General features: G+C 40.4%; 1 protein-coding gene across 2 annotated transcripts in view; it reads left to right on the top strand.

Annotated features, from left to right (window-relative positions):
* The window catches only part of LOC137277409 (C-type lectin domain family 4 member C-like), a 51,156-nt gene that overhangs the window by 33,068 nt on the left and 3,628 nt on the right, over window positions 1–14,460 (top strand). Inside the window, exons 2-3 of one of the 2 annotated variants that reach the window (XM_067809120.1) lie at window positions 2,024–2,218; window positions 8,471–13,940. In XM_067809120.1, coding sequence (XP_067665221.1) covers window positions 2,024–2,218; window positions 8,471–8,802 — 527 coding nt within the window. In that variant the 3' untranslated portion in view covers window positions 8,803–13,940. Of the gene's footprint in view, window positions 1–2,023; window positions 2,219–8,470; window positions 13,941–14,460 lie in introns of those variants that run through there. The other variant, XM_067809121.1, reaches the window with a different exon arrangement.

The raw sequence follows: 14,460 nt of genomic DNA, 5'->3' as shown, positions 1-14,460 counted from the left end.
GTTCCGCAAGAACTCATTTATGTATATACGATGTAAAACTAGCTAAAATGTATATGCCATTATTACAAATGCACATTGTTATCACCGTCCCCTGGGACATAATAGACGCATTTATTACACACTCCGACAAAAACATAGGACACAATGAGCTTTAGCACTTTGTAATTCCACACTACAATGTGGATATTAAGATCTTTGTGTGCTTGTAACAGTATTTGTACATTGTTGCCGTCTCTCCAGTAGATATACTTAGCGTATATTGATATACGCACAAAGGGAATTCTACAATGTACACGCACACACGTGTTCTAGACAGACATGTGTCTGTGAGCTGGACACAGAGATATCGTCCTCAGACAGGCACGCCAGTGTGGGAATCAGTATTAAGTGTCTCAAAGGTTGTCCCGTACACATATATAATATGTCCTGTTTGTTAAGGTGTTTGTGTTCGTATCTCTTATCAAAGGTGAGTGAGTGAGTAAGGTTTAACGACTCTTTGATATGTATCCAGTTCTGTCACAACCTGTCAATTCAGTATAGATGGAAAGTTATACACGTCACGGAAGTGGCCATTTAGTTGAAACTCACCGACATAGGTAAATACAATCAAGGTAAATTCACAACACAACCTGGGATGCAATTAACCAGTTACCAGCGGATCCGGACCCTGTTAAGGAAAACGACTCTATGCGGAACTGTACACCTAATCTAGTCACTGTAAGTCCCACGTTATCGATATTTTTCACTATTTCGGTTCGTATGTGTATATAGTGACCTTTTTCAGCTAATTTCATAGCCGACAAAAATGTCGTATTATAGCTCCTGGGGTACAATCGAGCATGTGTTTTTGTACCAGGATTTTAAAGAGCCTCGTACTGTGATCAAAGCAGTCTGTCATACAGACCCTGAAGCAAATATATCCAAGAAAGCCCATGCAAATCTAGAAAATGTGGCAAGTCTAGATTCCCTTAGCTGAAAATAAAGAAAGTCTCAGGGCTCCATTTTATTATGTTATTATTTTTAAACTATGAACTTTTTTCAGTAAAATATGTCCATTTCAGAGACTAGTTCTTAGTCTTTGGTCAAAGTTGCAGCACTCATGGCCTCATACCGTTCTAACGGTAGGATGTGGACAACATTCGACGCATCAGTGACAAAATTACACATGTTGACTTACTTGCAACACACTGTATCAGTTGTGTTAGTGTGATATATTTGAGAAGGATACACTCACTGTTTCACTAATACCTGATATCATGAACCAGTGATTCATGAACACATGCTGATGGGAACTGTGCAACCGACTTGGCAGATATTTCTTAGGTATCAAGTATCGTAAACCCCTTTTCCGAGTATTCAGACAAAAAGTGGGACCTCCGTAAGCAGCAAGAAGTACCCGAATGTACTTGTGTCTATATATACATGTCCCGGCAAGCAGGACGGAGCTACCTGCAAACATACTTGGAATGCGTAGTGGAAATAAACCACGTGAGCTGCAGACCAGAAACATTCGGAAAGCAAATACTACATATTTCTCTATTTTTCCAATGGTTAATGTACAGAAAAACCTGGAGTCCTCTAATGCTCCTCTATAACTGGAACCGCATCATTTGCAGTTTGTGAAAAACATTTAAGTTTGATGTTATCGGCCCATTGTTTTCAAGCATTTGTATTAAACTGTCAAACAGCATGTCATATATCCTTAAAGTCATATGTGTTGTAAACTTTTTTTCTGTATTTGATGTTGGGTATGGAACAAACCTAAGCCGAAACTGAAATAGAAAACTGCGTCAGTTGTCCGTATATATTTTTATTTTGTTGGTCATTATTTTGTTTAGATAACCTTCTGGGGCCCGTTTCACAAAACTCCCGTAAGCCTAAGATCTCGTAACGTTTCTCCTAGCATCCTCAGTTCCTGAGTTACAGTATAGGAGGTACAACGGCTACGAGAAACTGACGAGATCTTAGGCTTACGAGAGTTTTGTGAAACGGGTTCCTGATCTGAAATGCTGTGTTGTTACAGAGTTGGAGTGTCTATCACACCTGTGTCCGACTGGCTTTATACGCTACAAGAAGTTCTGCTTCCGGTTCGTTATGCACAGCAAGAAGACGTGGAGGGATGCCCAGAAGTATTGCCAGGACGCTGGCGCCAACCTCATCTTCCTCAACTCCACCAAGAAACAGGAGTTTGTCGCGAAACACCTCAAAGACAACTTTGGTGAGTTGTGAGAGTTGAAGAAATGAGACTAAGACAGAAGCGTGCGAGGACGAAATAGGAGCTAGATGGGAAATTAGGAGATTAGGAAAGTGTTTGGGAGTCACTGAGACATATTAGCAAATAAAGTATGAGAGAGTGGTAGATTAAGATATTGAGGGATGTTGAGTCTGTTAGAACTGGACCTCCATTCATTCCCACGTAATATCACACTTGCACAGATCGTTTTCACAGAGAAACAGAGAGACGTATCGATCATCGTTTCTGTCCAGTTTATTTATAATAGGCCGATCTGCACTTATATATATTGAGAGCATTTCCACGCTGTACAGGCCTTCTGGTGTGTATATACTTATAAATATGTATGTGTGTATCTATTTCACGAAGGCATGTTTACGTCCAAGGGTAAACGTTTGAAGGTCGGTGTGCATGATTATCCACTTGGGAAGATTTACATAGTATGAACGACAGGGCTCCTTGATCATAACACCGACAAGAAACGAAATCCCGCCATTAAGCATTGCCTAGAACGTCGAAGAGTATATACACGGACAGCCTACACGTGTAGTTCTTGTAGACTAAGGGAATGGCTTTTACGATCCTAACTTTTTCTGTATTCTCCCAACAGAAAATGTGGGCAGTTAATTGTCACTTGTACTAGCAAGTCAGGTCAAATCTATGTCAAAAGGATTTTGAATATTACCAACAATGATAGCAAAATCTCTTCTCAATCACGGGACTCATTTCCACTGGCGCATCATTTTCCACAATGTATGTGGTACAATAACGGATTTGTAGATGAGTGCAAGAGACAGAAATACGACCATACGTCGGGATTTGAATAAGGAGACTTCTTCTACTGAGGTCACAGCTCTGAGGAGTGTGTGTATGACGTGTGTTGTCCCAGTGTTTTGGTCACTCAAACACTGACCAGGGTTACAGCATTCAGTGCCAGAGTCAAGCTTTGAAAACGGATATCCATATCGGATATCCCTACATGATAATTAGAAGATGGTTCTGTTGGTTGTATTTACACCTGGTGGAAGTAATACTTTTAGCATACCAATGGGTGTACCAGCATATGCATTAAAGTGTGAAAAAATACCCTCTTGGTTGTTAGGTTTTAGTCTATCAAGCATTGCAAATAGAAAGCATGGCATCCTATTTTTATAAAGATCTTGCATTTAAACAATTGCGATACGACTCTCAAAGGTAGTGGCAAAATTGACCATTATGATCTCCCTTAGGCAAAGGATGTGTTTTGGCTAAGTGGCAGGCCGTGGTGTCCTGGCGCTGTGCACTGAACGTGCAGTGTGTCACTCTGTCAGATCTACTGTACATGGGAAGATATACGAGTGTGAATGCCGCCAACAGCATCGTTCATATATTTACACACGTTTACACATAATTAATCACTTAAAATACAGCTATGGACAGAAGGTGTGGGTAGCTAAGTGTACTTCTGCATACGGTGCCCCCATCTGACCGTTTATAGTAACGTGAGTGGGCTTTCCTTGTCATATATGAATGCAAGTTTGTGTCCAACGGTTCACTCTCACGGACTTATGGCATTATAGCATGATAAACACGTTTGGTTGACGTTTTCGTAATTGCAAGTGAATGCTGAAAAGGCCATTTGCTAATTAAGCAATTATTGCTTATGCGTTATATTTGCTGATTGAATGAGATAACCCTTGTTGCGTTATTGCTGTGACATATGTCTTCAGATTCGAAATTTGACAACAGTTTCTGTGTTTGTCAATAATTCAAGGGTGTATGAAATTATTATAAAATAGAAGGTACGGCTCCAATATGTTTTTGCATTCATACACGCGTATGTAAGTATGTATGTATGAATGCATTTGTGTAGATGCGCATATACAGACAAACTCTTTGGCCACTCAGCGGCTCTTCGGGTTTAATGAAAGCTGAAAACTAGGCGTAGTCACAAGCGATGCTGAGAGCTTCAGTAGAAAGTTAGTTGAGATGTGTTCTCAACGAATGAGAAATAATTATTTACGCACCATATGTCAAAAGAGGGAAGAGGGGTTTGATCCATACTGCGGAAACGCAGTGGGTCCCTAGCACTGAAGAGGCATGTTCCACAAGACTGCCAAGAAGCAAAGGAGAGCGACCAATAGTGCTTCATTCAGATTGTAAATCTGTGGGATTCTTACCTAGGTGTTCTCTTTTGTTTAGCGCTAAAGCCAAAGACAACCGAGATTACCACACTGAAATGAATGGACGGGTTTTGTGGAATGGGTACTGGTACCAGCTTTGCCATGGAAGAACTTAACTGTCATGGACAGTGCTCCATATCATAGTGTCCAGGATCCTGATACAAAGGCACCAACTTCAAATTCAGACATGATAACATGGTTAGAAAACCATAGCATACCATTTCCACATAACACAACAAAACCAAAGCGTTGAAATCATTAATTTTTTTAAAAAAAACAACCAAAAGAGCACCTGTGTATAAAATTGACCAGTATCTGAAATCACAAGGTCATTATGTCTTACGTTTGCCTCCTTATCAATGCGATTTGAACCCGATGAACTGATCTGGGGTATCATGAAATTTGACATTGCCCGGAATATCACAACGTTGAATATGACAGACGTTCAAAGTCTAGCCCAAGAATCCATGGCAAGAAAGTTTTTTCAAGAAATATGGAAATATCAGATGAGAAAGTTGAAAATTCTGTGGAGAATCAGTAGTGGCTTCGAAGCGGTTCATACGAACGCATGTCCGATCTATGTCCGATCAGACGTACAGTGTGATGACTTTTGATGCCATACCCTACCGATGAAATTAACATCGCAAGTGCCTCTCGCTTACCTGGCTGTTACCTGAGCTGTTGCTACACCCATGTCACAAATCTTGCAGTGTCGAATGAAAATAAAAATGGTTTGTTCAGCCACTTTTATATTTTGTTGACGGAAATTATAACAAAAATTCTGCCGAGTTTGTGTGTTTGTCCCATTTACTTTGGTGTTAGTATGTGTCATTTACGATTCTTGGTTTTTGAGTTAGATTGCAATTCTTAGGGGAGATTTTTGACCCAAATGGACTTGTATTTCTGCTGCTATGCGCCGTCGACTAGAGATTTATCATCCAAATAAAGGGAGATACTGCTTGAGTATGCTTAAACGATACGTCCAAGAAGATATCATTTTTAATTTGGACAGTAAATTTTGTTCCATGTCCTGACAATGTCCATGACGTCATGAATTTGATGCTGTGACACAATGCCATGACATCACCGCACTGCAAGTCTAAAGGCAGTATCGTGCTCAGAGATGTACATTTTTCATTCAGAACTAATGAAGATCGATTTTTTATGATAAATAGAATCTCACCCTCGTTTCTTCTGAAATCAAATATAACAACACTAGTTGATAAAAGTAAAAGTGTCCACGGCAAGCCAAGGATATTTGTAGTTTTATCAACCCGTGGTGATATAGCTGATATCAAAAGACACTCGGGTCAGATTTTCTATATATAACATCCCTTCATCATTCGGCTTTGACTTGAGGCAACGACGCACGTCAACGTATTTACGTATTTTCTGGTTCAACATTCTTAAGTTCTTAAAGCACACAGAACATGTTTATTTAACAAATTGTTGCGCTACATAAATGAATGTATTATTATGTACAGCTATTGCCAATGGGACTTGCGAGTAAGTATGGATTCAGGTGCGTGTGTCCTATATCATTTGCAAAGAAATGAGGGCAGTGTTACCAAATGCATTTCAAATGTGTTTGTGCCGAGAACTTAAAACTTCTCCCTGCGGTACTGCAAAATGAATATATTTTTTTCAAAGCAGCACAATCTACATACGTGTAGCCACAATACAATATATCATATAGTTTTTTGTTCATCTTAAATGCACTATCCTCTCTGTGCGCCACCGATCACTTGATTGTCTGGTTTGTTTCCAAGCCACTGGTACGCGACGTCAGGCAGTTCTTGTTCCGCAAATTGTGTGAACAGCAGTACTACCGGAAGTACAGAACATGTCATCGATTTTAGCGAATAGCCGGTGTCATCACTGATTTTCAGTGAACCAGTCATATACGTTTCCTTGCTATTTTACCTTTACACCAAATGGAATCTATCTGAAACCTTTTTTAGATCTCGTTCATTGACGTTAGAGATTCGACGTTTTGACTCTGTCAAGTGAGCTCACCAGGCTGTGAGGTGCTACCACGAGTATATTCAGTGCTGTTGTTGTTGATGGTGTTAGTGTTGTAGGAGCCGTGTTGTATTGTCGACAGATCTGTATCACTTGGGTTAATGATCACATTTTATCCAGAGTTATGTAAATAACACCACGTGAACGATAACGAGGGATATCATGTTACATCATCGCGTTGTGTTGGTAATTTCTCATAATTCATACTGTATAATGGAACCAATGACAATGTAATGTGCACCGTAAACGGAGATGTAGGTGGTGTCCGGAGTTTGTACAAGTTCTGTCACGTCCAGACGGTTTCACAATTCCATGGCACAAACCATAAAACCTCTTGATCATGGTTGTGCACTGTAATATATTCTGGTATTGTGAAATGTACACTGCGCAAGTACGAACTGTTGCATGTTACACAGTCTGCGTATAGCAATATGTACATATGTCCAGCCATCCAGGGGTTGTGTTGTATGCACACACCAATCGGTTATCATTCAATGGTGTTCAAAGATTTCCTGGTGTGATGTTGTCGGTTGTGTTGTATGCACACACACATCAGGTTATCATTCAATGGTGTTCCGGGATTTCCTGGCGTGATGTTGTCGGCTGTGTTGTATGCACACACCAATCAGGTTATCATTCAGTGGTGTTCCGGGATTTCCTGGCGTGATGTTGTCGGCTGTGTTGTATGCACACACCAATCAGGTTATCATTCAGTGGTGTTCAGGGATTTCCTGGCGTGATGTTGTCGGTTGTGTTGTATGCACACACCAATCAGGTTATCATTCAGTGGTGTTCAGGGATTTCCTGGCGTGATGTTGGCGTGACATTGCTAAACGAGTCTTAAAACCATACTCATTCTCTCACTCGTTGTCGCAACATCAACAAGCTTGGACAGACACTCCATAGCTGACTAGGTTGGAGTGTTGTGCCTCTACATTGTGGATCATTACATGCACTCCATCGTCCTCCACAGAGTTGGATCACTTTGTGATTCTTATATATACGAATCCATACCGAAACGTCGCATCATACATAATACAGAGGTTGTTATCCATAAAGAATTCTATTTTCTTATTGCAGATCACCTTGTACGTAATCATCTTGTAATGAATCCTTCCTTCATGTTGTAATGCCTCGTGAATCGCCTTGTAATTGATCGTCTTGTAATGAATCATCTTGCAATGATGAATCATCCTATAATCAGTCATGAACTATATCATGGAATGGATCCTTTTGTAATGGATCATGTTGTAGTTGATCATCTCATTATCTTACAATCGTTCATTTTGCAGGTGATACTGCAAATGTTACCGAACCAGACCTCCCGCGGCATTTGGTCGCTTCTCACGACCAGTACAGGTTGTTGGGGATCAGTCCTAACAAGGAATGCATACAGCGCCGTTTTGTATCCAATACGTTATGCTATACCAGAGTAGTGTTATTACTTTGGTGACATAACTTCTTTTCCCCCGTTTCGTGTTGTGATTGGCAGAACATGTTTATCCCTTTTTAGCGAATGTCAAGTTATACTACAGATTTTCACCGACTGTTGTGTCTCCAAAAAGAATATGTGTCTTCGGGTAATCGAGACTGGTTGTTTTCTGGTGTTGACGTTTTATAATTAATGTAAACTTGCCAAGTGCCAATTGTTCATGAATTGCCTACAGTAGTCAAAGGTCTTCTAGAACACATTGTATGGATATACGTTTGCTGGGGGTGACTATTTAAGTTGAAACGTATCTGTTTCGACAGCGATGGTCTATTGCAACACACTCCTTTTTTTCTCATTGAATAGTCTTTTGATACTGACAAGAAAACAGATCAAGTAAACAATTAAAATATAAACTCAATGAAGCTTCTCTCTAAATCAAAGTGAACGAAGTCAATTACTAAAACGTCGATACTCACACATACTATCGATGCATCGATAGTTTGTGGTTTCTAACATTGATTAATTGCTATCGGAGACTCACCAATTGTAATCCAGTGTCCATAGTTCACCGCATCGTTACAGCCCTAGCTAACGTTTACTGTGTCTACATTCCCTTTACAGCCAGCCATGTACAGACCGTGTTCACATCCGGGATCCACTGCGACGCCTCCTATATACCATACAGCTGGGAGCCCGGCAAGAAGAAGCCGACCTATGACAACCTGCACTGGCGCTGGGAGGGCAAACGAAGCATGGTCGGCACTGACCCCACAGACCTTCAGTGGTGTAATGGCGAAATTCCAACAAATTTGAAATTCACGGATCTCAACACGTGCCTCATTCTGTCAAAGACTTGTGCCTGGAAGTGGTCTGCGGGCAAGTGCCAGGTGGAGCGGCCTTTCATATGTGAAATGAAGTTGGATCCCGGGAAAAGGACTTGCATGAACTGCTAGAAGGCCGTTGTATGTCTGAGCTGAAAACAGGGAGTGTGAACGGTTCGTTGTGTGTCTGTTGAACCACTTAATGTGTTAAGGAACGGTCATGTTACGGTGTTTGGATATTAACCAGTGGTAACATTTGCGAGTCCTCAGTACGCCCGTGAAGCCTGGAGACCTCGAATGTTGTGATTATAGACACTGCATATCTGCGTTAATTCAGTTCTCATATATTGTCGGGCGATGGAAACAGAGTTCCGCCGAGAACGTGTGGCGGTTGCATGGATGGTGTACAACTAGTGTATAGAGTAGAACTAAAGTCAAACATGATTTTCTAAAGTTTAGAACATGCGCAGACGACACTGGTGTAGCATGGGTTCTGGCGTAACGCTGGTTTACAGAAGGCACGCTGCAATCAGGTGAGCGTTGTTGTTGGAACGAAGACACTCTCTCACCTTTCATGGTGATGCTCTCGTTGGGACGAGTCGAAGCCCGGCAGTTGGCGCTGTGCATTACCTGTCTGCAAATGACCTTGACATTGTCCGGTAGCATGTAACCGAAGTTACAGTGTTGGACAGTGCTGGACGTGCACTACTTTAATCTTTTTTAAGAACGTGTACAGAAACCTTCGTGCCATATACAGATGTTTGTGTAGTCAGTGATTAGTATGTACATTGTAGAGTCTTTGTTGTCTGTTTACAAACCACGTTATATTCAACCCTAGTTATTATTTCATTATGTTCATAGTTTTGTTTGTTGCCTATACGTTTGGCATCTGTATGTTTTCAGAGGTGAGTGTATCGATACTATGTTATCTCATGCCTATTGTGCAGGGGACCGGCCATTCGTTGAAGGGGATAGCTGGCGGTATGATTGGTCTGAGGATCGAAACATATATTTTGTTAAGGAACTCCATCCCCTCAACCCCATCCTATCACACAAACACAGGCACACAATTCGATCCACACAGGCACACAATTCTATCCACACAGGCACCAACCTATTCAGTTGCGATAAAAATAGAAACGCAAACAAGCACATTCTGTCCACAGCACACCTATACTTACGCGAAATGCTATACCATTATATCTTTTATTGTTAAACATAGCACACACAAACACTTCACACACATATACTTCGCACAGACGCATACTTCAAGCACACACTTCAAACACACGCCCGCACCACACAAGGACCAGTCCCTATGTGTATGCAAGGAATTAACGTGTTTGTTAGGGTTTCGACTGGACAGTGTAGACAGACCTCATGCAACTGATGCAACTCCATGCTCCTCCTCTTCCAGAAACGCATGTATAATCTGAGCTGTCCTATCAATCTTTAAATAACTGTCAAATATTTTACTCATACCTTAGCCGTGACTGGGTACAACGAATCGCAAACAGACACACAGACTACACATTAGCTCAAACAGACACACAGACTACACATTAGCTCAAACAGACACACATACTACACACTAGCTCAAACAGACACACAGACATACAGACCGACTGACACACCGACAGACACACACGCACGCACGCTAAAGCTCACGCACATACACGCGTCCTTACCTACTTCTGGTAAAGATTACACATAATCTGTGATATTTCTAGAACAATTTTTCGTTATAGCTTATATACAGAATATAATATTCTTGTCGCTACATATAGCTCAAACGTTGCTGATTCGACGTAATATGTTTCTCTCTTACACCTCGATACAAGTACGGGCTTGCTGATTGAGACTTCTTCCAAAGATCGATACGATGTGGGTTCACTGTATTGTAATTAAATACGCATACCATGGATGACTCGTAGATAGTTACAGGTAATGTAACTGACAGGTTCATTCTTAATGCTCAGTATTGTCTGACTGTTGCCAGTTAACTCACCGAGGCCAAAATATTAATTGTTGTATTTAAAAAAATGTGTTTTATTACTTCTACAGGCAAGGAAGGAAGCCCGTTTGGTCATTCTCCTGGTGTCATAAATTGAATACGTGCTTCCAAAATGCAATTGCTTCCGTTAGGGTAATTATGTATAGTTTATTTCCTTCCCGTATACTGTAGTATTTCCTATTTATGAACAAAACTATTTTTGTAACTTTTGTCAGTTTTGCGATTTGATTGTTCTTACACCGATTGTTGTGGGTCACGTGATAGTGCTGGATACTTAACCCGATTACTGGGCCGAAGAATCTGCGATCTGTCATTTTGGATACGCCAGGCAGGGCAATATCTGTGTCATGAGAGCTTCATAGTCAGTCTAAGTAGGTGATATATGCAGCTATACCACACATGTTTGTATTATGAGAGCTTTGAGGTCAATATATAAAGGGGAAATATGCAAGTATATCACACGTTTCTATATGCAATCTTACTGAGGGAATGTTCACTTCGACTGTATGAATATACTGAAATTACATACTTGTTAACATATTCTTAACATAAGTGATTATTAAGAAACTAGCAGGCATAAGTTAGGGCTTATATTAGTTATATTCTCTTTAGGTACATAATCGGCGCATTTCTAACAAATAGATGATATGTTTATGATGTTTAGATTAAAAAAATAGTCTTTCTTATGATGGATATTTCTATAGAAAACATGCCCAGTACCGCCTCCTGGTGGTGAATATGCTCGGGTCATAGTGTGAAATGATCAATCACTTTACCCACTCATTCCATTAAACACTAATCAACTATATGGATTCCTGTACCTTATCTAACGCCGTGTCTGAAACGATGGCGAACACGAACACTACCAAAGTGTTGCTCATTTCCTATCGATTAAATCTACCAATCATGCTATTTACCCAGAAAGTTTTACGCTTGATCATCTCACCAACGTCTTGAAAGCCGACCAAACAATCATGGAATTTGTTATTCTCATCTAATTCTAACATCAGTTTGTTTCATGTCTAATCCAACGGACCTTCATTTAAGTCAGTGTGCGTCTCTTAAACAACACCACTCCCGAAATTTGTCTAGATACAGGCGTCATTCAAATATCTGGAATACAAGTTCCAGTATGGCTGCCAAAACTGCCATGTTCAAAATGGTATCTGTTACACTATATCTGTTCAAAACATTCAGAAACAGTTTTTAAACAACGTGTCAGTCAGCAAATTATATTTTTTCAAATAGGTAAACTATTAAACCATGACATAATTATTGCCCAGTCCGATAGTAATACTGTAAACTTATCCCAATGAAGCAACGGGGTCTTTATATGTATTATCAGGGTTAGGCAACAAAGTTTGGCTTCAAGGATACTTATCTTGGACACCCTTCAAATCTTTCTTTAAGTACCATCATTAGTGCAGCGAGAGACGTTGGTATTTAGTTCGATGTATGACATGGATAAATCGTGCTAGATTGTGTCTGGCATAAATACAATAGTAAGACGTCTGGCATGGATACACTATAGTTTGTGACACATTGTATGTACTACAATGTGCGATGTAGGTAGGTTCAGCTTGTAATTTTTGCGAGGTCTCACATGGACACATCAAGACTAGTTCTGTGTATCGTAATGGTGCAGTTAGTACAATCTACAACTGGATACATCATAATTATGCAATGTGCGATCTATATACATATATAATTCGGATGATGCGTGACATAGACTTGTTAGGATTGCTGCGATGTGTCGTATTGAAACATGTATTGTACGTTGTATATAGTTAGTTGTGTGGCAAGTCCTACATTGTATCTATTTAATATGGGTAGACATCTATTTAAACACTGACTAACTTCCAACACAAGAAGTAGCAGACTTGCTGAGAGTGAAGATCTGATTCTCCCTGAGGACTTACTGACTCTGCGATATTCCCAGAGCCGGACATTTAAATGCACTCTCTTACAGTACGACAGAAATGTATACTGTTTGTCGAACCTTTTCAGATCTGGTAGAATATCTTGGCGTTTACACGGGCGCCTTTAGTTGATTTACTGGACTCAGTGGTCGACAAATAATTGTTTCTTAAGACTAGTGGCAGTTCAAACAGAACGGACGCGTTATAGGCAAATAGATCCCACTTTGTTCGTCTTGTAAGGGATGTCGGAACACCCACTCTGGTCACTCTACGGCGCCTGAGCTGTTCAGTCAAGGGCTGTGAACGAATACTGGAGGGTTATAGATCATGTGCATTGTACTCGTCACGTGATGCGATTGTCTGTAGGCAATAACACCCTTTAACGGTTGAAGAAGAAGTGTGCCTTAGGTTGTATATGAGATAGACCATTTGTTGATAAATTAAATTTTAATAAAAAGTCATCTGAGATTGTAACCGTTTGGAGCTGGGGTCGCCTGGCGAAATTATTAGCTTTCATTTTCTACGTTTATGCTCATTTTATCGTGATCACGTCTTCACGTGGATATACTCAAACAAATGTGATTTAATCATTTACTTAGCTTTATTCGTCTATATTTTATTTTGTTTGCAATTATATATCTACAATGTCATTACCTCATATACTCGCCGATGTTAGTTCTCCTAACAGTCTCAGTGGCGGCTATAGCGTCTCGGCGTTCACAGATTCTGTCAGGAACACACAGATTGTGCTGTTCTATACTGAACAAAACTGTCCCAGGGCCGTAGGTAGACCAAGGTGCAGGGGGCAGCTGCCCCATGTAAAATTTGTTTACAGATTACTTATTATGCATCAAAGTATTGACATAAGAATATCTTTTAACTTTCTTTGAGGAACTCCTCCTATGAGATGCCTAAATCCCTATTCCATCTCTATCTGTGCCAGAAGTGACTGGATACTTTTGGAAACATCATGGTATAAAACTTTAACTGTAATAAATCATTTGGTGACCGGGTCGTGTTTCAAACCCTTACCTCCCGAGTGACCCCACCGATAATAACTACTTATGGTTGACCAAGGAAGAATTGTCTTGCATTTGTTTGCAAAGTCATTTTATACACGGGGTTGGGTTCAGACTGAAGTCAAGCTAACACTGAGTGTGGGCAGATAGGCTATATCGACCAATTAAAAATGCTGTGGATGAGTTCGAGACGCTTGTCGCGGCCGTGACATGGGAGACGTGTACGTCGGGGGTTGTCTCAACTGTACACTCACTCATTGTCTCTGTTTTCACTGGTTTTCCCTCATCGTGCCAAACATTAAAACATATTGTATAGATTCAAGGTGCCTCTTGTTTTGTATTCCAAACTCGACGATACGTAGCACGAAGATGTGACCAGAGGAACAATACTGGGTTTGTATACTTCATGTGCGCATTACCACACTTTTCACGATATAAAATCAAAGGATTCTTTGTTGCTCGCCGATTGGATGAGATATTGCAAATGTATATTTTTTTCATAATCATTATTTTATTATCATTCCCTTATCTGAAAATGTTACAGTCGCAAAACCTGAAATGCGGTAATATATTCATATGTAGCGTCCATAAAATGTGAACTGGGATTCGAACCATGATCTCATCTGGAGGCCTTAAGCTGCCTGGTCCACATGACCAAAGAGGTTATCCCACATCTGCAAACTGTCATGGTTAGGATGTCATCTATGTCAAATTATTCGATGCAGGTACCTGCAAGGTATTCATAACCTCAAGACAGTTTTCATGACATGTTGCTACACAACTTTATTGAGCCACAATTTGGTTGTGATATTGCTGATGGACTTCAAATCTCACTCAC

The sequence above is a fragment of the Haliotis asinina genome, chromosome 3, assembly GCF_037392515.1.
Source record: "Haliotis asinina isolate JCU_RB_2024 chromosome 3, JCU_Hal_asi_v2, whole genome shotgun sequence".
NCBI lineage: Eukaryota > Metazoa > Mollusca > Gastropoda > Lepetellida > Haliotidae > Haliotis > Haliotis asinina.
Note: the sequence above shows the minus strand (reverse complement) of the source record. Positions and strands in the feature narration are given on the sequence as shown.